At 40.9% G+C, this 20144-nt stretch overlaps 1 protein-coding gene across 1 annotated transcript in view; it reads left to right on the plus strand.

Annotated features, from left to right (window-relative positions):
• The window catches only part of LOC119705711 (c-Maf inducing protein), a 130327-nt gene that overhangs the window by 54411 nt on the left and 55772 nt on the right, over positions 1–20144 (plus strand). Inside the window, exon 2 of the mRNA XM_038148455.1 lies at positions 14488–14613. Coding sequence (XP_038004383.1) covers positions 14488–14613 — 126 coding nt within the window. The remainder of the gene's footprint in view (positions 1–14487; positions 14614–20144) is intronic.

Below are 20144 nucleotides of genomic sequence, written 5' to 3' on the forward strand. Positions count from 1 at the left end.
AGCAGCAGAGTGACTGTGTCCCCTCAGCTGTGGTTGCTGTTAGCTTTGGGTCCCTGGTGCATTATACAGCACTAATTAATACTAAAAAGCAAACAAAACAACAAAAAAACCCCCCCCAAAAAACCCAAAAAGCCTTCTAAGAAAAACCTGTGATATTTCCATAGGGTATTTCTAACAGTTTATAAATACAGACTTTAGCATGGAGCTAGTTTTGTCTCAGGCACTCCAGTGAAGCTGGGTTGTAGAGAGAGAGCAGGACTCCTGCTAACACTGGGAGAGATGACTGCTGCTGCTGCTGTCTGCCAGTTCTGTAATCCCTATTTTAAATTCTGCTAAAACCCACTTGATGTCAACACTTTGAGATCCTGCATTCTCAAAGCTTTTTCTGTTCGAATCAAAACATGAGCATAGAGGAACCTGTGCCTGGCTGACACTGAATGTTAGCATGATGTGCACGAGCCTGGCCAGATGAACAAGTTAGATCAGAAGTGCAGTTTTTGCCACATGAATGTCTGTTTTCTGGGCAGTGAACTGTCTGGGTTTGGCTCTGGTGTCATGCTGAAATGCCAGAACTGGAATACAGTACAGAAACCAGGACACCTGATTTGAGTCTTAGTGTTTGATTCACTGAGAGCTGGATTTTTCTGGGCTTCATTTGATTGCTCCTTGGAATTGGAGAAGGCAAGACTCAGATTTATAAAATTCACTTGTTTCATGTATGTTTTTAATGATATCCCTAGAGCATTTTGGGGTCATTCAGAAGAAAAAGGAAGAGATGCAGGAGTGTGTACTTCTTATTTCTCATAATGCAGTTGCATATGGCTATACTACATTTACTTTAGTATTTATGTAACTCAGAGGGACATCTTTTAGCCTCTTGAATTCTGTCTGTAGTCTGAATTCACACCTTTGATGCTTTCCTTTGTAGAGAGCATTAGACTTGGTTATAGGTCAAGACAAAAGTGTCATAGAGCATCACCTGAATCATCTCCATCCTCAGCCTGGTTCAGTCTCAGCCTTCTTAAAGACGTGCTGATGGTTCAGCTACTGATTTCTGTCTCCAGATAATGTCAGTCCATACTAATGAATGTCATTAATTGATTAAAATGGTTCATGAGATGACTGAGTTTTCAAGGAGTCCAAACCTCAAGAATAATGGCACAGAAGCTGCTGATCATCTGTGTCTGACAGGGCTGGAGTAATTTCTGGGAATGGTCTGGTAACTTGCATCCAAGATTCCTGTAGAACTGTCATTTTGAAGGCATTTTAATTAGATGTTGTGGAGAGCAATTGTGTGATGTGGATTATTAGGGAGGAAAGTAAATTCCATAAAGCTTTGGTCACTGTGGGTTTGTTTTTTTTCCCCTTAATACTTCAGCACCTGTGCACTGCAGATGCTCAGAGCAGGTTTGAATGCTGGAAACAGGGCTATTAGGATCAAGGGTTGTATTCATCCTGCTAGGGAAATGGATGAATTTTTGCACCTGTGTATATGCCTTAAATATTTTTTGGCACCAAAAGTGTCATCTTCATCTCTTCTCATCCAACATTTTAATGGTCTGCCTTGGCTATTTATGCCTTGTGATGCTGCTGGGTAGTTCTCATAACGTGCCTTGTCAATAGCTCTGTTCATTTGTCATGGCAGTGTTGCACGCCTGTGCTACTTCATTCTCAGCAAGGACAATACAGTTGCCATTCTTCTTTGTTCTAGGATGATTTTTTCCTGCTAGGAAAACTGAATGGGTGCAGCATTAGTCAGGGACCGTAGTTTTTAACGCCTGAGAAGAAACATTGTGATTGTCTAGTCTGACGTCTTCAAAACCTCATCCAGCAAGTTTGGCATTGACTTGTAATTTGCAGCTCACAAGCCTTTCATTCTGTTCATGAATGTGTGAGGGAACAAATGACAAGTTTAGGGGTTGAGTCTCAGTTCTTTACTCATGTGATAAAGGCTGTTGCAGCCACTGGTTGCTTGTGGAAGTACCTGGGCTTCTGAATTGAGTGCGCCAACAGTTTTCCTAATGACTTGCCCCACCAGGTGCTCGTAGTTACTGAAGGACAGACGAATGTTTCCCTTTCTTCACATGAGTAAAACTTAGTGCAGCTACTGAAATAACCAGTTTGAGTCTTCATGATGAAGCCTTTGTTCTTGAAAGTACCAGGACTTGCATTCATCCTGAAGACAGTTTTCTCTCTGCAATGTGGTTGACTCCTGTGTGCATCTGCAGCTGTATATTTAGAGCTGGATGTAATATTTCTAGAGACAATAATATACTTCATCTAGTGCTAGATTACTGCCAGGATTAGATGTGGAGGGCTGTGTTTTTAGAAGTGCTGTTAAAATTCAGTGGCATCTACAGTTTCCAGCTCCGTGTCGCAACCTCACAAACAAACAATATACTGGAAAGAAATGGAAACGCTTTCATTAAAATATTAATAAGAATAAAAGAATAGGGAGGCTCATAACTAGATATATCTTCCTGGTGAGCGGGCATGTAGAGACAGTGAGCTTAGACGAGATAAAAAAGAAAATGGGAGACAAGACAAGAATTTCAGAGGTGTGGTTTATCTGGCACTGGTGTTTGTGGCTGAGCTCCTAATGCTCTGATATGCACTAGATACATTCACAGGCAGTTGCACCTTTGAAAATAAGATGCTCCTTCTTCATGCCTAATCCTTGCATCACAGGAATTGCTCCAAATGTACAGTAAAACCTTTGATCTGTGCTTCGAGAGTGGTGCTGGCAGAAAATCATGAGGATTGGCTGTGGAGGTGGTAGGATGTGGGTCAAACTGAAACTTTCTATCTGTACTTTGGATCTGAGTCTCACTTTTTTTTTTTTGCTTTCCAAAGAGCAAGATTTGAGGTTAAGTTTCTGAACTTAAATCTGAAGCAGAGAAGCATTTTCCTCATATGTTCTCTGAACTTTTGAGTTGAATTTAGGGATCCAAAATCTTGAAAACGTTGGGAGTATTTGGAAATCATCTGCAATGCTGTTTACAGTGTTGAATTTGGTTTTGGTTTCTGTTTTACTAATTTCCAGTAAGACCTGGTAATTTGTTGCAAGAAAACAAGAACAGAATCTGATTTGATATTCAAAGATCTATATTTTAAAATTATATATTTTTCAGAAACAGAAAGCAAAAAGGTCTTTTTCAGCAGGATAGAGAAAAAAAACAGGTTATTTTATTTTGCAAGCTTTGTATTTCCTTTCCAATAATAATACTTCCCTAAAATGACTTGATAATATCTAGTTGAAGCTTGCTGAGCACTTGGGCCTTTTTCAGAAGTTAAACATGGATGCTGTGCCTTATTTTAGGAGGCTTTATATTTATTTGACCTGTTTCTTTGTCTCTGGGGAAATTAATAAACAAATCTCTATATAAAGCATTCTTCTGTAAAAAGTATCTGGAAAGATCTAAGTAGGAAAATGATGATTATTCTTGATTTTCAGCCCTTCATACTCATTCTGCTCAGGTTGATTTGCTGGTAAGCCACATTTTTCAACATAATAGTGCCATGAGAGTCTGTTAGTGCTGCAGGAACATGTAGCCAAGGCAATTCCAAGGTCACTGTTAGGATTGTGAGCTGTGCAGCGATGGTGTCATACAGTGACGTGGTGGCATTTGTGGATTTTAATTACATAGAGGAGGGCAGGAACACTTACCCCTTTTTTCCATTCCTGCTTTGAGTAAAGCTGATGCAAGCACTAGTGGGCAAAATGCAGGATGTGTGTTCAGGTGTAGAGTTCAAACACGCATCTAATTTGGAAACTTTTGTATTCTGCTGAAACCAAATTGTCACCATAGGGAAGCAACTCATGTTTTCATCAGTGTTTAGAGTCCACATCGTAACACTCACTGGTAAGACTGTGATGGATTGAATTCAGATTTACCGTGAAATGCCAATGTACTTCAGTAGTATTGGCTTTCTGTTAGAAAATCTGTGGCCAGTGTAACTTCGGGCAAGCAGTTCACTAATGACATTGAGATTTCCCTGGTGGAAATTTCCTAGGCTGATAGTAGGAACTGTTCTTTGAGGTCAAAGCCATGAGCAAGTGCACTTGCTTCCCTGACTGGAAAACTCAGTCTTACAAAGTTGTGTTTGCAATATTGAAGGTTTTACAGAAATGAGGTATTTCCTTTAGAGATGGTAAATAAATTAATACAGTAATCCTGATAGAAGACAAGGATGTTGCTGCAGAATTATGCACAAACCTGACAATGTAATTGAGCTTGAAAACCAAAACATTGTTGCCAAAGGTGGGAGTGAAACTTGCAGCCCTTGTGCTGACACAACCTGAAAGTTCAGCTCGTCTTAAAGGCTGGATTTATTTTAAAGCAGATTTTTGATGTGAAACTGGAAGGGGAGGCGGGGGGGAAGTCATCCTAATCTAGTATGCAAAGATGCTGTTTTTTGGAAGAGTGTTTTTTCACTGAATGTGTAACTGTCAAGTGTGTAAGCCATCTCTGTTTTGATTGATTGTGTGCTACACAATTTTTCCCAACAGCATTGTGTCTTCTTTATGGTCTAGGAATATAAGTAAGGCCAAGTTGACAAGCATAGGAACTCCAGAAAGCTGATTTTTCCTACAGCCTGGGAAGCACTGTATTTCTTTTCACCTTCAGATGTGCATCACTAGCTGCTGGCTGTGCAAGTAACTATTTTTTTCCAAAATTGCATCCCCCAGAGATGCATCTAAGTGGTCTGGTGTGCTGTGGGGGCCCCTGGCTGGTCTCTCAAGCAGCAGCAGGGAGGGCAGGTACATCTGTTTCTTTGCCCACAAGTGGGCCCTGTGTCAGAGCATGCAGAGGAGACAAGTGAGTGTGTCTTGTTGAGGGCTGAATCATCCTGTTGGAACAGAAAATGCTGTTGGAGGACTAAGGTGGCTTAGTTTCCAAAACACACTGTGAGACAGAAGAGCAGTGCGTGATGTGTTAGCTCCTGATAAACAGGGCTTCTCTGGGAGGCATCTCTTCAAAGCTTTGTGCACAGGGATCCCTGGGGGAACTATTGCAATTCCTTGGAATTCTTCTCCAGCCTTTCAGGAGCCACCCAGATGAAAGGGTTTGCCAGTTTCATAGTGCCTAATTGTAGGGCTGTTCTCTGTTCTGCTTTTCAAAGTGTGTCTGTGGAGATGATGATAAGGACACCTTTCTTGAAAAAGTAGCTTGCTAGACTATTAAATGTTGTATTGAAACAAAAGCTTTTCTAGATGGGTATGCCAGTTTCATACCACTTCATTCTCCATGAGCACAATGCCTTTGTCATTTTAGCTAAATATTTAATTACTTTTTTTTCTTAAAATCAAAGTGCCACTTTGCTTTGCATGGTATCCTTTGCGTTGTATCTTTTTGCACAGTAAGAGAAATTAAAAAGGTAATTTAGGTTCCAGCTGGTGTTCTGTGTCCTCTCTATTATGCATTTCCCACTTTTCTCCAATATTTACTCTGGTATTTCACTGCAGTTGCCCTCTCTTTCTCCAGTCCCTCACTGTCTCCCTTCCTCAGAGGTATTGCACATACTTCAGTCAGCTCTATTTAAATAGCAGCACTCCCTCCCAGTACAAACAGCCAGTCAGATGTTAAACAATGAGGGAGACCAGCAGCGGAGGAGGTACCTGGTGGTTCCAGGCTCTGCTGGAGGGAAGGAAGGGGCACTTTCCATTCCTGTCCTTCTGTAGTGCTGAGAGACACAGAATCAGGAGGAAATCACTGCTGCAGACATGAGGGATGAATATCTCTTAAAATTAAGTAGACCTGTCCAAGTTATTGTAGGAGGTAAGACAGGTCAGACAAAGCACTGTCACTTTAAGCACGTTTTCCCACCTCCTCCTGTAGCAGAAGGTGATTCCAAATGGCTCTGACTCATCCCCAGGAGGTGCCTGGGTTTTTTTTTCCTAATAACAGTGTGAGTTTAGTGAGACTGTCATTAGCAGGATATCTATAGCTTTTTTGAAGGCTTTGCTGCATGTCCTTTCTCTTCTCTATGTACAGCACAGAGCTGTGTTAATATTTTTCTTGGGAGCTCAAGACCTGTTCATATTTTCTCCAAAAACTATGAGATAAGAGCATTCCCTATGGGGAATTCAGAAGCTTAGTTGGTTACTGCACTCTCTGTTCTGTACTTGTTCATCAAATTTAGATTGGATGTGGTTTCCTGGGAACTGCAGGGTTAAGGTGCATTAAAAAGAAAAGGAAAAATCTGTTAATGGAAATTGTTTGATTATTACAGTGTCTAAGGGATTCACTGTTCTACAGGTAGAAGGCATGGGCATGATAAGTAATGTTGGAGAATGCTTCTTGAAATGAAAACCAGAACTTAATGTATATTTTATTTATGCTGTGTTTAATTTTGCAACAATTTAATTTCTTGTAAATAAAGTGTAGTAAGAAGTGAGCTGGTATGAGCATTGAGGAGGTGGTGAGAACTGTCAATATTGCAGAGTCCATGATTCAGATTCTGTATTTCTAATGGGACCTGAGATCCTGGATAGCTCAGCTTCTTACAAATTCAGTAGTTTACACTTGGATGGCCTTTCAGGTTCGATTTCATATTCCCAGCTGACAGAGGTGAATGTGTTGCTTCCCTCACAGCTGCCTTCAGCCTTTTTGGTTTGCAAAGCCTTAAAATTTTCCATGGGAGGAGCAGATCCTTGCACAGCGGATGTGACCCTACTGATAACAGATGTGGTTTCCTTCTTCACCTTTTGTTGACCTAACAGAGATAGTGAACAGCAGGCTTTGGGGATCTGTAAACCAGAACTAGAAACCACTGCAAGTGTGAGGATGATCTGCAATAGGAACAGTACCTAAACCAGTCCTGGAAAACCCAGCTGCACAGAGGTCTCCTGTTCACAGTACACACCAGCTTCCAGTTACTCAACAGACCGATTATCCAGGTACCACCATTGTGTTTGAAACCAGCTAATGACCTTTCACTCCCAGCTCTCAGGGCTGCCCCTGGTTAAAACAGTCATTAAAGGGTGGCATTTTCATCTAGCATACATTTTGTCTGCTTGGTCTGAAATCCTTACATGGAACCCTCTCTCCTCTCTCATTTAGCAGCACTTGATGTATTTCGTGGAGTGTGACACAGCTGATTTGTTGAAAGAGAATTGATAATAGGGAGCAGCCTTGAACAAGGATGTGGTTTTGTTTTCTGTTAAATCATTGTTGCTATAGTGACCTAACATCTATTTAGCACTCAGTAGGTATATCATATTCTGGGCAAAAGTCAGGGATTTTTCAATATTCCTCTAATAACTGTCTTACAGACGTAGGTGTGTATATAGTCTTTCTGCAAGAAGTCCCTGGTTCTCTTACTGCTGCTCCTGTGAGAACCTGCTGTATTTTGGGTGGTGGTGTCCTTTCTTTGCTGAAGTAATTTCAAGGAAGTTGGATAAATAACATACCCATCTTGTTCAAGGTTGGAGAGTATTTCTTCCCAAAGGAGAGTTTCATGGAAGCAGTGATAAATGCAAAAAATATGGAGATCATGAACCCTGCTAAGGAGTGGTCATTCTTGTGAATCTGTGACCCAGTTTTGGAGGAGGAGGATGTTTTGGAAGCTGATTCACATGGTTGGAGTCAGCAAGTCTGAGTTCTTCTCCCACATCTCTCGGGCCTCTCATGTTTCCTCAGGTGTGATCAAGAGCATGGTGCACCTACAACCTTAACTGAGATTTTCTTCTTCTCAGTTGGAAAGTGGGGGATAGTAATTCTGCTCTTTGAGTTCTTCACATTCCTTGGGAGGTGTTGAAGTCTTCAGTGCACACTTGGAGAGTTGCTGCTCCAACCAGAAATGCTCCACCTTGCAGGGCAGTCAGGCCAGTGTCTTTGAAAGTCTCACTGTGTGTCTGGCACACTGTGTCAGACACAGCTCCTCCCTTTCCTCTCCTAATTTCTGGCCTGGGACCAATTAGTGCCCCTTGGCAATGATTTGGCAGATTTGGCCACTGTCTCAGTGGTAGGCTGTGCTCACCTGGCAAAATGCCCTCACCCCTATCAGCAGAGGTCTGAAAGCAGGAGACAAGGTTTCTTAGATAGGCTTGACCTTAGAGCTTTTTGGGCATCAGCATGGCAACCAATTTAACATTCAGTGCTCCTGGAAGTCTCAGGAGGAATTCCCTTTGTCATGTCAAGCTGGCCAGAGAGAAAAGGGTTGATTTCTTACAGGCTGCTTAGACAAGGTCATATTGATAATGGGTCTCTTTGGAAAGTCTTCAAGATATGTCTTATTTTACTCCCAGAAATTCAAATAAGCAAAGCTTCAGAGTGCTCCTTCACCTGGGTTTGACAGTAAAATAGAAGAATGTCCTTGTTTAAAAAAAAAAAAATCCATATGAATTTCAGCTAAATAATACTTTTTTCCGTCTTATTTGACTCCCCTGTCATGGTACATATTCCATTACATGACCTTAATTTCCCTTTTTCTTAATAATGAGCTTCTGTGCTTTTAACTTGCTTCAGATCTGAATTAATTTGAAGTTCTTCCCACTGCTGGTGTCTGCTGCACAGGTTTTACATATTTTAAGCTCATATGTCCTAATATTGAGAGCAGTTTTTTCTTGTCAGCTCTTTGATGGACAGTTTTGGCCTGTCCCTTTGCTAAAGCTCCGCAGAGCTGATATTTCAGCCCCACTGCAGATTTGAAGGTTTTTTTCCCTGCACAGTGTGGGGTAAGCTGTTTCTTACTGGCGGCTCTTGTATTTTTATCAGTTTTGTAAGGTTAATTAATGCAACAGCCTCCAGTCTTGGTTGTCTTAAATATTTAGAGGAAGGAAGAGATTTATGCACATTTTTTTTCTGCTGAGCTAGATTTGGTTGAACTTCTTATGGGTTTCTGAGTAAAGATTCCCAGCTTGTATAAATCAGTGAAGCTGCACTGATTTATTTTGAATGACCAGCTCTGTGGAGGATCTGGTCTTCCTCAATGAAATCTTGTCACTGCACCTGAGCTACTTTGCACTGAGCATATGACAGTTGCTGCTGTATTTTTGTGTAGAGAATATGGGATATATTTCTGCTATCTTTTATCACTGTGTAGCTATAAAGAAAGGCAGGTGTGTGTGTACATTTATACACACACAGACATGCATGGGCGTTCATGCACACAGTCACCCACACACAGAGAATTGTGCTGGAAAACCCCCTCCCTCTTTTTCCTATCATCACCACTGAACTAATACACCCTTGACTTTGACTGACATGGAACCTCATTGAAGATTTGGGTCACAGTGTCCCAGTTTGTTTCTATGTACCAAAAAATTTCAAACCCAACCAACCAAAATCCTGCCAAGCATCAGTACCCAACTTGGAGATACTTAGGGACAGTGCAGCTCCAAGCAGAAATAATTTCTATTTGCCCCATGGGGAGACCCATTTCACTACACAGAGCAGGTGGAATCTTTTCTTGTAGTCCAACACAAAATCACCTACTTACCTGGAGGAGTGGGGAGGGAATGGTTATGATGGGCAGGCTGGGAGACCAGGAAGTCTGATGGATTAGATGAGAATGTTGTTCCAAGAAAGCTCAGAAATACCTTTGTGTAGTTTTGGGGCAGAGTTGGGTGTCTTCTTGCTGTTAGTCTTTCTGTCTGCTTGTTATCAGGTTAATCTCCATGAGATTAACGTTGACTCTCTCAAGTCATCATGACAAGTGAGCGTGGCAGTAAATTCCTCCATGTCAAGAAAAAGACAAATTGTACTGTACTGCATATTGTGGCATAGTACTGCTAATTGCTGAATTTGATAAATGTCTTCTGATAGGTTCTGTAGTTAATGAGCAAAGATGTTAATTGCCCTTATCTGAAATATCTGTAGTTGGAGGGACGTTCTCTGGAGCCATGGGTGTCTTCTAACAGAGATTTATTTCAAATCAGCCATTGTTTTCAGCAGTTTCAGAGTCCATTACCCTTCAGTATCAACTGAATAGTCTCCACCCCCATCAAAGTTTTGAGAGCAATCAGCTCTTCTTGTGTGTAATTTAGCAGGTCTGAATCTTATTTGGGAATGGAAAACTTACATGTGACACAGCATGCTCAGCATCCTGGGCTGCAGCAGGAGCATGGCTCATTCTTAAGAGCAGCCAAGAGAGAAATAAGCACCTGACAGCAGAAGAGAGAGGGTCTGGAACAGCCCCATTTCCCCCCCACCATCTGGAGTATTTAATTGGGAAAATCATTCTCCATTGTTGTTGTGTTGGTGGGAGTTGTCAGACTAAGTATGTTTTAATGCAAATAACCATCTCTATTTGTAGAATTCATCTTTTCTGGGTGCTTTCTTTGGAAAATATGCAGCTGAAGATTTAGTGCATTATTATATGAGTAAGTGCATACAAGCCTCATATTAACAATGGACGTCATGTTTATTCTTTCCCTTTTAGAATTTCCCATGGAAACAAGTAGGCAGATTTTTGCATTATTGAGTAGTTTGCTGCTGTTGACTTTTCCCAGAAACACAAGAGAAAACCAGGCTTACGCAGGAACCTACATGTTCTTCCAGTTTTGGGAGCACTGGATTCCCCTAAGATTTGATTTGTAGTAGGTTTTGGTGTGTGCCTATTCTAGTGCAAAGTTTCAGGGCTGTATGTTTAATAAATCTTTGAGGAACTGAAAAAAGACCAAGTTAAAACATACCTGATTTCCCAGCAGAGAAGTTGCATGTTTTGTTAGGGGGCTAGAGGCTACTGGGAAGAGAAAAATGTTTCCTTATGGGATTTTTGTTCGTTGTAAGAAATTGCATTTTCATTTATGAATCTCTTAGAGTTTTTCAGAACATATTCAACAGCAAACAGCCAGAAGTTCAAACTGTAACTGTAAATCTCTAAGCTGACATATGTAGATTCTCTGGCCAAACTTTCTTAAGTCAGGATTAATTTCGTAGAGTGAGATAGGAAAGTCCAATATCTTGCTTCATTTCACAGATTTCAGACTTTGCCAGGAAATACAAATCTCCTTTCAAAAATGACAACTATAAAAATAAGAATTACTATTTTCTTAAATAAAGGCATTTTCAACTGAACTTGACATACTGCAGCTCAAGATGCTGTGGCTTTAGACTGTCTGATACCAATAATTAAACTAAGGTATTCAGATCCTCAGCTTCCCCTTCCAAATGATGTGCTGCCCCTAGGTTACATTAACATACTGTTTTCTGTTTCGTGTTAGAAATGGGGCTGAAGGAGCTCAAAAGTAATCTGGCAAAAGCTGGATGGGTTCCCTGATCTGCCTGACGCCACAGCCAGACAAATATTTGTACGGGCAGAGACAAAGTGGGTGGATGGAGGTGGGAATGCTGCTCAAGACTAATTTTCATGCCAGATGCTTCTCAGTGGTGACCCACTGAGGATCTGTCTCATTATTGGATCCATGTTTCTGGCCTTGTGTGTTGTTGTGATTTGACTTTCCCATGGAGAGACCTGGGGATGAGGATGCAGCTTCTGGGGATGGGTGCAAGCAAGAGCAGCTGCAACATAGGAATGTGCAGCACTTGCACTGCTTATTTATCAACCACAATGATTCACTGTGATTGACGTTCACATACCTGAATGTCAAAATAACCTGTGTTTTAAGAGAAACCAGTGACTCAGGCTGTGGTTTTACCTCAGGCCATTTCCTGATAAATGGCTGAACTGTGCTTGGTCTTGAGAAAACACTGCTGAGGAACACAGCTCTGTCCTTATATCTGTTTAGGAGTTGGCCCTGTGTGTGGAGAGATCAGGAAAAGGACAGCTTTGTGTGGGACTGACCTTCCTCTTGTGGGTGCCATGGTCTCTGTGAGGCATACCACAGCTCTGTGAGCACAGGTCTGATGACAGCTCTGTTTTGGTGCTTCCTCGGGGCATTTCTGCCCAGCTCTGATGTGGGAGCATTGTCCTCAGTGCTGGACAGCAAAATTTTAAGGGGCTCTATACAATGATAAGTTACTGTGCTGTACACTCTCTCAGTTATGAAACAGGTGAAGTTGCCTATAACTAGTGTTTTCAGAACTGAAAATATTTCACTTCTTAAAGTATTGTGTTTTAATGAAATCAGAAGCAATGCATATGATGGTGCTTTTAGGGTCTGAAATATATTTAGGCTACTCATTTTTTGAATAAGATAGCAAACAACTTATGTGTGTATGTGTGTAGTATGGCTAGATAGAAGGTGTGGACATGGGATCATTTGAGTGCAACATAAAGTTCCTCATTGGCTTTCACTTAGAGTGATTGACCATCTGCAGAATTCCATCTTATGGTTTGGGTAGTCTTCCCATCCTTGGCAAACTGCAGAACTCTGCTCCTCCATTCTCCTTAAGGACAAGGACTGTCCTGTGAGAAGAGGTCTATGCCTGGGATGAAATCCTTGTGTATGGCTACACAGCTGTGCTTCAGCTGGCTCAGTTGTCTTTAATGCTGGTTAAATGGATGATTTAAGGTATAGGAGAAGCTTCTCTTGGAAACAGCTTCTGTGAGAATTCCTCAAATCCTCTTTGAAGTTAATGGAGGGTATTAAGGGCAGTCAGCACCTTCTTAAAAGAGAAATTTAAATTGCTTTGATTAATTTCATTTTATATTTGCATTAACTGGTTCTGGATTTCTCCCTTCTCCAGTCTTTCAGAGCATGTTTTTGATAACTTTGCCCCCTGAGCATACTAGATTTTATGTTGGCTGTTTTGATATTTTTCCCTGAGTGTTGTAATGCTGATTACCAAAGGATCTTGGGCCTTTGGCTTCCTGTGAGAACGAGATAATTACTCTCCAGTAGGCAACGCATGACGTACAGTATCAGTATTAAGCCACTGGGATTCCAGTCACTAGTGTAGAACAATATTGTGGGTAAATGAATAAGCAGAAGTTTATCATACTTCCTGCATAACAAGGTTTTCGTTAAAGAGACAGTGAAAATTGTTTTCACCCAGGGCTGGTGCAAAATGAGCGATGCTGCAAGAACCGTTAGGGAGAAAGATATTGAGGTTGAGTTCTGTGGCTGGCTGGGTTTTTCTTGCTGAAAAGACAGCTGAATTCTTGTGGCAGCAAAGGTGGGTGACAGGGCTGTCACTGCGTTTCTGGTGGATGACGTTTATGGGCTTAGAAACATGTATGAAGTGTAGAACTCCAAAGTACGGTTTCCAGATGCACCACCTACTTAACTTATGGAAGAAAGTCGTACCAATTAGAAGTAGAGACGATCCAAATGCAATTTGCTTATTTCACACTCGCCCCCAGGAATCCTGTGTTGTGATTTTAGGAGTTGGCCTTGTTTGACCCTGAAATAGATGTGGTTGCCTCCCTTGCCTTCCTTATTTCAAGACTGTCAGTTAAAAATAACTTATGTATTGGGCACAGTGGGAGTGAGTTTGAGAAGTTGAAGTTATATGTAAATCAGTAATAGTGAGAAGATAATTCATAAATGTAATGAGCTCTATTCTCTTGAAAGACATGGTCAAGTCTATGGTTTATCCATGAGGTGGGATTAATTATTTTTGTATGAAAATAGTTTCTCTGCCACAGCAGCACTGATCAGTTCACTTATACTGTAGCACAGCAAAGTAAATTATGTCTTTGGAGGACCTCTGTTAAATATTCAATTATTTTAAAAACTACTTGCATCGAGTACAGAGTATGTATGCATACTCAATAGATACACAGCTATAGCACTGTGTATTTACTTAGTTTAACATATAATTTCATGTGTGTTTGCATAGATACATTTATATTTCATCTTATCTCAGAGATGATTGTACTTCTGTAATGCCTAAGGAATTATAGGGATACTAACAAGAAGTTTCATGTTTATTTTTCTGCAACTATCAGTTTGTATTGTACATTTTATTGCAAAATGTTGTTACTTATTTGGGTTTTAATGGTGACTCTTTTATTTTAAACTGGACATCAGCACTCTCTTCAAGAAACCACTGCTTACCTATAGACCAAGATGAGTACATTGGCTGCTTTGCTTTTGCTTGAGTCTGAAGCTTGAGGGCTGTATCTTTGGAGCCCCAAGAACCACTGTCAAGTGAAGGAATCTGTATCTTGGTGATGTGGTTGATCAAAATTGCAGCTGGGGAAAAGAACGAGGATGTGTGGAATAAAGCAACCTTGCTACAGGACAGTGCTGATCTGTCTGTGTGATTGAGATGCTTCTTCATGCATTGAGAGCATGTGCATGGACAGACCCCTTCATAGCTCAATTCAACCTGGAATTAGGTTCCATTGATTTTTGGGTTCAGGATAGGTTGGCATTTGTGTATTTCAGGCACCTTGGATTGGCTTGGTTTTGTTTTTATGTGAGTGATCTTAACACTTGAACGAGTTGGAGGAAGGTGGCTGGATGGGTCTCTCTCTTGAATGACCTGAGCAGGAAGTTTGCTTTTCAGTTAGATTTTGCAGATATTTTCAACACCAAGAGTGATTTTCGTAGTGCGGTTCTTACTTGGAAATTGTGAAACTTATGATGGCTAAGTAAACTTTTTTTTTCCCTTCTCCTTTGTTTTCTTGCAGCCAACTGGGTACATGGAAAACTCCATTTCCTACAGTGCTATTGAAGATGTTCAACTGCTCTCCTGGGAGAATGCCCCTAAGTACTGTTTACAGCTCACAATCCCGGGGGGTACTGTCCTACTGCAGGTACAGTAAACATAAAAGTACAACTTTATTTCTCTCTTACTCTGAATCTCCTTCAACTTCTTCCTGTTTCCTGTGCACGAAATCTTATTTAGATGGATGCAGAAAAGGCAGAGAACTTGGTGCTGTCAAATTATCTAACCACCAGAAAATTTGCTCAGGGTGATAGCTCTGTAACTCTTTGTTAACAGTCAGAATGGAAATTTTGGGCCATGGTGATTAAACCTTCATGCTGAATTTGTGCAGCAAAGTAGTGCTCTGTGTAATGGCACATTGATATGGGCCTGGAATGTTTCTGTTTTTCATACAGTTCTATTCCTGCATGAAGTTAAGTCTCATCCTTGAATTAGTATAGGAAACACAGAACTTGCACTGGAACTGACAGATACCTATTTAAAAAACTGTTCACTCTTCACTGAAATATTTCAGTATATTTGTATGGATGTCTATATATGCTGGCTCTCTGAAGTGTTGTTTTCAAAAAGAAGACACTGTGTTTACATTATTCCAGATTTCTTCATCCACTTGAGGCTTTATAGGCCCCCTTAGGTCACTGCAAGTTTTAGTGACAGAAAAGCACTCCACAGCACTGAGATTTGGAAATACTCTGGAGTAAGTAGAAAAAGCTGCGTTGCCCCCAAAGAGCTTTGAAAGGTCATAACTTAAAAATACCAAACTGGCTTCAACTTAACTCTTGCATGGTTCTCTCTCGTGTTTCTCTACATTGTTTTGAAGATAGTTTATCTGTTACCCTTTGGGATTTTACTTTTTCAGTGGATTATACAGCCATGACTGTGGTGTATGTGTATTTCATCCAGGTAGGACTGTAAGGGGAAGGTGGGAAGACAAGCCATGATTTCCCAACAGCTAGATTAGGGCCCTCATTATTGTTGAAATCTTCCTTGCCTAATGCATTAATGGAATTAATTAGACAGAAAGTTGTCTAAATTTCTCAAGTTGGATGATTTTCTCATGATAATTTTGATTCTGCTTTTTCCATTAATTTCCCTAATGATGCTAGCATTTAAGTTTATATCTGTTTCAACAGATTAAATAGTTTCACCTGCCTTTCCAAATTCTGTATCCAAGTCTTTATTCTGTAGTTTATGGGAGCTGCCTTTTTGGGTCTATAAGAGATAAAACTTGAACCCACAGCTTCCTACTGAGTAGAAAGGAAATTGGTAGGGTAGACATGCTGTAATCTGGAGCAGCCTGACATTTGTCTCTTTAAAAAATAAAAAAACAAAAAACAACAACAACAAACCAAACACATAAATAATTATGTTTGTGAAACAGCAACATCTTAGCATGGATACTTGGGTATTTTCCTCAAAAAGATTGGTGTCTTTATGTAACCTCATAGGAACTCATAGAAGTGGACTGAGCTGGACTTCTGTTTATTGCTGCCTGGCTGAGCACTCTGGATCAGATTACATTATAACTATGGGAATTTCAACATAATTCGAAATACAAACTTTAAAAAATGTTTTTAATATGACTTGGTCCTTGGTAGTATCTTGATTCATCAGATGTGGTCAGATTGGAGGGAGTATAAAATTAGATTTCCCTTATACAGTTATAATGTGTATTCCCAAATCCAAAACAGTTCTCAAAGTTATGTTTAGTCTGCTGAAGAAATCAAGTTGAAAAAGCTGGATTTATGAAGTAGTTGAGTTCAGCAGAAATTTTCTAGCATATGTAACAAAGAGTAGAGGTATTCAAAACACACTTCAACTGAGGAGCTGAGCAAGTAGCCCTTGCATGGCTCAGTTATTTCCAGGTTTGCGAGAGACTCCAGTACATCTTTGGGAAATTGGGACTTCCAGTTTTTTATGAAATCATTCTGCTCTGCTAATCTGAGCAGCAGCATGCTCTGATGTAATGTCCAGCTCTAGTATCAGGAAGTGTATGATAGTGGAACAAGTCAAACTAGTCCAAAACATGTTCCCAGTACTGTTTCTTCTGAAATACACTTTTGGTTAAATATGTATATTTATTTTTTTCCATATAAAGCATATGTGTGTGCATATGTAAAAATGTCTAAATGAACTGTTTTGGCTAGCCCAAATTTATTTCATATTTCTGATTAATATAAATTTTATATTTGGATCTATGTTTTTGCACGTGCTGCATTGTAAATTCTTTAAAACCATGGGATGTTATTGACATGATTTGACATAAAATGAAGCCGTTTAGTACTTTGAATCACAGGCTTTCCCAATTTTTCATTTTTGAGAAGAATTTAAGATTGCAATTTCTGCTTAACTGAAGGCAGTGTGGATTTATGCAAAGCTGGTCCTGCTTGACCAAGCTGACCTCCTCCTGTGACAAGGTGACCTGCTTGGTAGGTGAGGGAAAGGCTGTGGAGGATTAGATTGGCTATTAGGAAAAAGTTCTTCACCAAAAGTGTTCTCAGGGCGCCGGCGGCCCAGGGAGGTGATTGAGTCACCATCTCTGGAGGTATTTAAAAGATGTAGATGTGGCACCTGGGAACATGGCTTAGTGATGAGCTTGGCAGTGCTGGATTTGATCTTAGAGGTATTTTCTAACCTAAACAATTCTGTGTGAGATGCCACAGGAGAGCCCCTTTCCATGTTCAGGTTTTCATCCCCTCTGTCTGCTGTCACCAGGGTCTATTTCTGGCTTATTAGTGCACAGTAATGAGTCAGAGAGGGAAGAGTGCCATTACCTTTCCTTACATCATCCCAAGCCCTCCCATGGCAACACTGACCCATCCCAACTTATTTTAGCACATGAGCTCTGACAGGCAGTGCCGGAGGTGATGCAGCTCCTCTCAGGAAACGGGATCACGATAACAGGACGTGTCTACCTGGGTTTCAGAGGAAGACCTGGTCTCAGGCAGCAGACAGCTTAATCCAGGCTGGGCTCACATTTAAAGTGTCATTTTCATGTATGGCGCTCTTCCCACTCAGTGTTTGTTGAATAAGCACAGCTCTCTGAGCGTTTCACTGCCTGGCGTTTGGGGATTCCCATTGTCCCATGTGGGAGTCACGTGCAGGCAGCTTTCTGGGGATCATGGGCTGTCAGTTTTCTAGACATGCTGAGGGCTTGTGTTTTCTTTCCCCATGCCAAATGATGGGGTCCCTGGTTCTTTCCATGAGCAGCAATCAAAATCTCAGATTTTTTTTCTTCCCTGCAGTTGGAAAGAAGGTGTTGCTGAAGCTAGCTCATTAGGCCACGAGCTCTTCAGGCCAGGAAACAGGAGCTAAATTTAGCTTTTGATCAAGTGTGAACTCTTTAGTATCAGGAATAGCAGGACCTCCTTGAGCTGGGATAGGCTTCTGCTCTTCTGCTTTCCCTTTGTAAAGCACAAGATGTGATTATGATGCTGTGTGGATGATTATGAGGAGGATGCTACCCTTGATAGTGAAATAACTGGAAGAACATTTTGAAAGAGACTGAAAAAAAACCTTACAGTATAATTTCATGAGCTGCTGAGTACCAAATGTAGGAAGAGTCCCAGGAAAAAAGGCTTTGGTATTTCAGTCACGACAGTACTGCCTTGCTTTCCTGTGGTGTCCTTTCTTTTAGCCTTAAAGCCACCACTTCCATCCCTGTCGCTGGTGTTGTTTTATTCATTTCTTGGCAATGGAGTGTAGTCAGAAGGAAAAACAAACAGAGCAGGAAGCCTTGACAAGCACAACAGTCACACGTTCAGCTCGGTGCTTGACCACGCTGTTTGTGCCAGGGAGTCCCCACAGTAAATGTTTCCACTGGGTTTTTTGTAATATTTTATTTCAGTCTCCTTGGAGAACCTGCCTTTTGTTTTAAGTGCCAGTCCAGCCAATGCTGTCGGTGTGGAGAGGTCATACAAGGACCACAACTCAGCAGAGGCGCGGAATATTTTAAGGAGGAAAAGGGCATTTCTAGCAATTCCCAGCAAGTCTGTCTGTACCCTGGGTTAAGCCAGAAGAGTGGCAGGTTTCCCTTGCAGGTCTGCCCAAGGCAGAGGTGCAACAGTGGGATTTGCATCAGCAATGTGAAGGTTTTGTACAGCTGTGTGGGCTTGGCTTCCTGCAGCCCTGGGACACTCCCCTGTTCCTGTGGCTGATAATAAATAGGGGCAGAGAAGCCAGTGCTGTTTTATGAGTCCCAGTAATGAATTTCAGCTGGAAAAAAAACACAGCAAAACCCCCATCCTGCTGACCAGAAAGCAAGTGAGGAAGAGAGAGAATCACAGAATAAACTCAGGAAGAATCAATGCCAAAATCTGGGTCATCGAATCCCACTCATTGCCACGTCCATTCAGATGGCAGAATCCCCTAGAAGTGTATGTGTGAAGGACGCTCTTGCAAGCAAAAACTTGGGAACAGTTTTCTGCATGGACAAGCCTGTTCTTGTACTCTTCTGAATAACACACATGCCAGTAGCAAGGGATGTTGTAGTGGTAATTTTCTGCTGAAGTAATGGCAGAGGTCTTCACCATAATTTTTAGAGTGCTCTGTTTCTTGCAGAGTTTCAGGTGTTCTGTTTCTCAGTAACAAGCAGGTTCCTATTTAGTCTCCTCCTTGCCTGGTTACAAATTATTGCAGGGGCTGCAACACTGGCATGAAGCAAGTGTTCAGTTTCCTATTTTTGTGAGCAAAAAGAAAAATTGCATTTAAAATGTTTGCTGCTTTTTAATAATAAACTTGTATTTCTACTCACTGACTAAGAAATGAAGTAGTTGGGGTGCAGAGCAAATAATTCCTTTTTCAGCAGAGGTATAAATTCACTCATGTTGACCAAAGCTTTGCATATGTAGGCATTTAATCTCTTACACAGTTTTTCTCCTGTGAGCTGTCTTTTTAAGGCAGGAGACTTTAATCCTATGAGTAAAGTTTGTACTACAGCAAATCCCAGGTGGCTTTTCCTCTCTGACTGAACCTTTACACCCCAAAAATAAGAATATCAAATCCTTCAGAACACAGTTCCAGGATCAGTTAATCTTAGAAAAAATACTGCCAACAGTAGATGTTCTTACGGTAGATATTCTTCTTCCTCATTGGAATAATAAATAAGCTTCAAGTAGTTTAATCTTCTTGCACCTTTTAAGTTTTACTCCCACATTTTCCTGTTTTGTAAAGTATTTTTCTACTATGTTGTGGTTGTACAAAAACAATGTGAGTTCTTGATTGTGCAGGAAGTTCAGTTACCGTGTGTCACCCAGTACCCTGTTAAAGCCACTGCATTTGAGAGCAAAATTATTTGCAGAATTGGGGCCTAAACATACTAAACACACAAGGGGCCTAAACTATTATTTTGCATGCCTCTGTATGTAAAATTGTATTGAAATACAGTGGAGAATTATAGAATCTTCATTGTACTTCAGTCCTGTCTCATTTACTATTTGTGACAACAGCAGGCAAAACATTTCCAGCTGAATTTTAAGTTGGAAAGGTAGCTGTCAAAAGAGTGGGGTGGAACTGGACTCACTGCAAGGACAAGGCTGAAAGTAAAAAAAACTTTCCTTGTGTGGTCAGAATGCCTAAGGAAAGCCTGGTTTGAAGTATTTTCTGTCTCATTTTCTCCTT

This window comes from Motacilla alba, chromosome 11 (genome assembly GCF_015832195.1).
Source record: "Motacilla alba alba isolate MOTALB_02 chromosome 11, Motacilla_alba_V1.0_pri, whole genome shotgun sequence".
Taxonomy (NCBI): domain Eukaryota; kingdom Metazoa; phylum Chordata; class Aves; order Passeriformes; family Motacillidae; genus Motacilla; species Motacilla alba.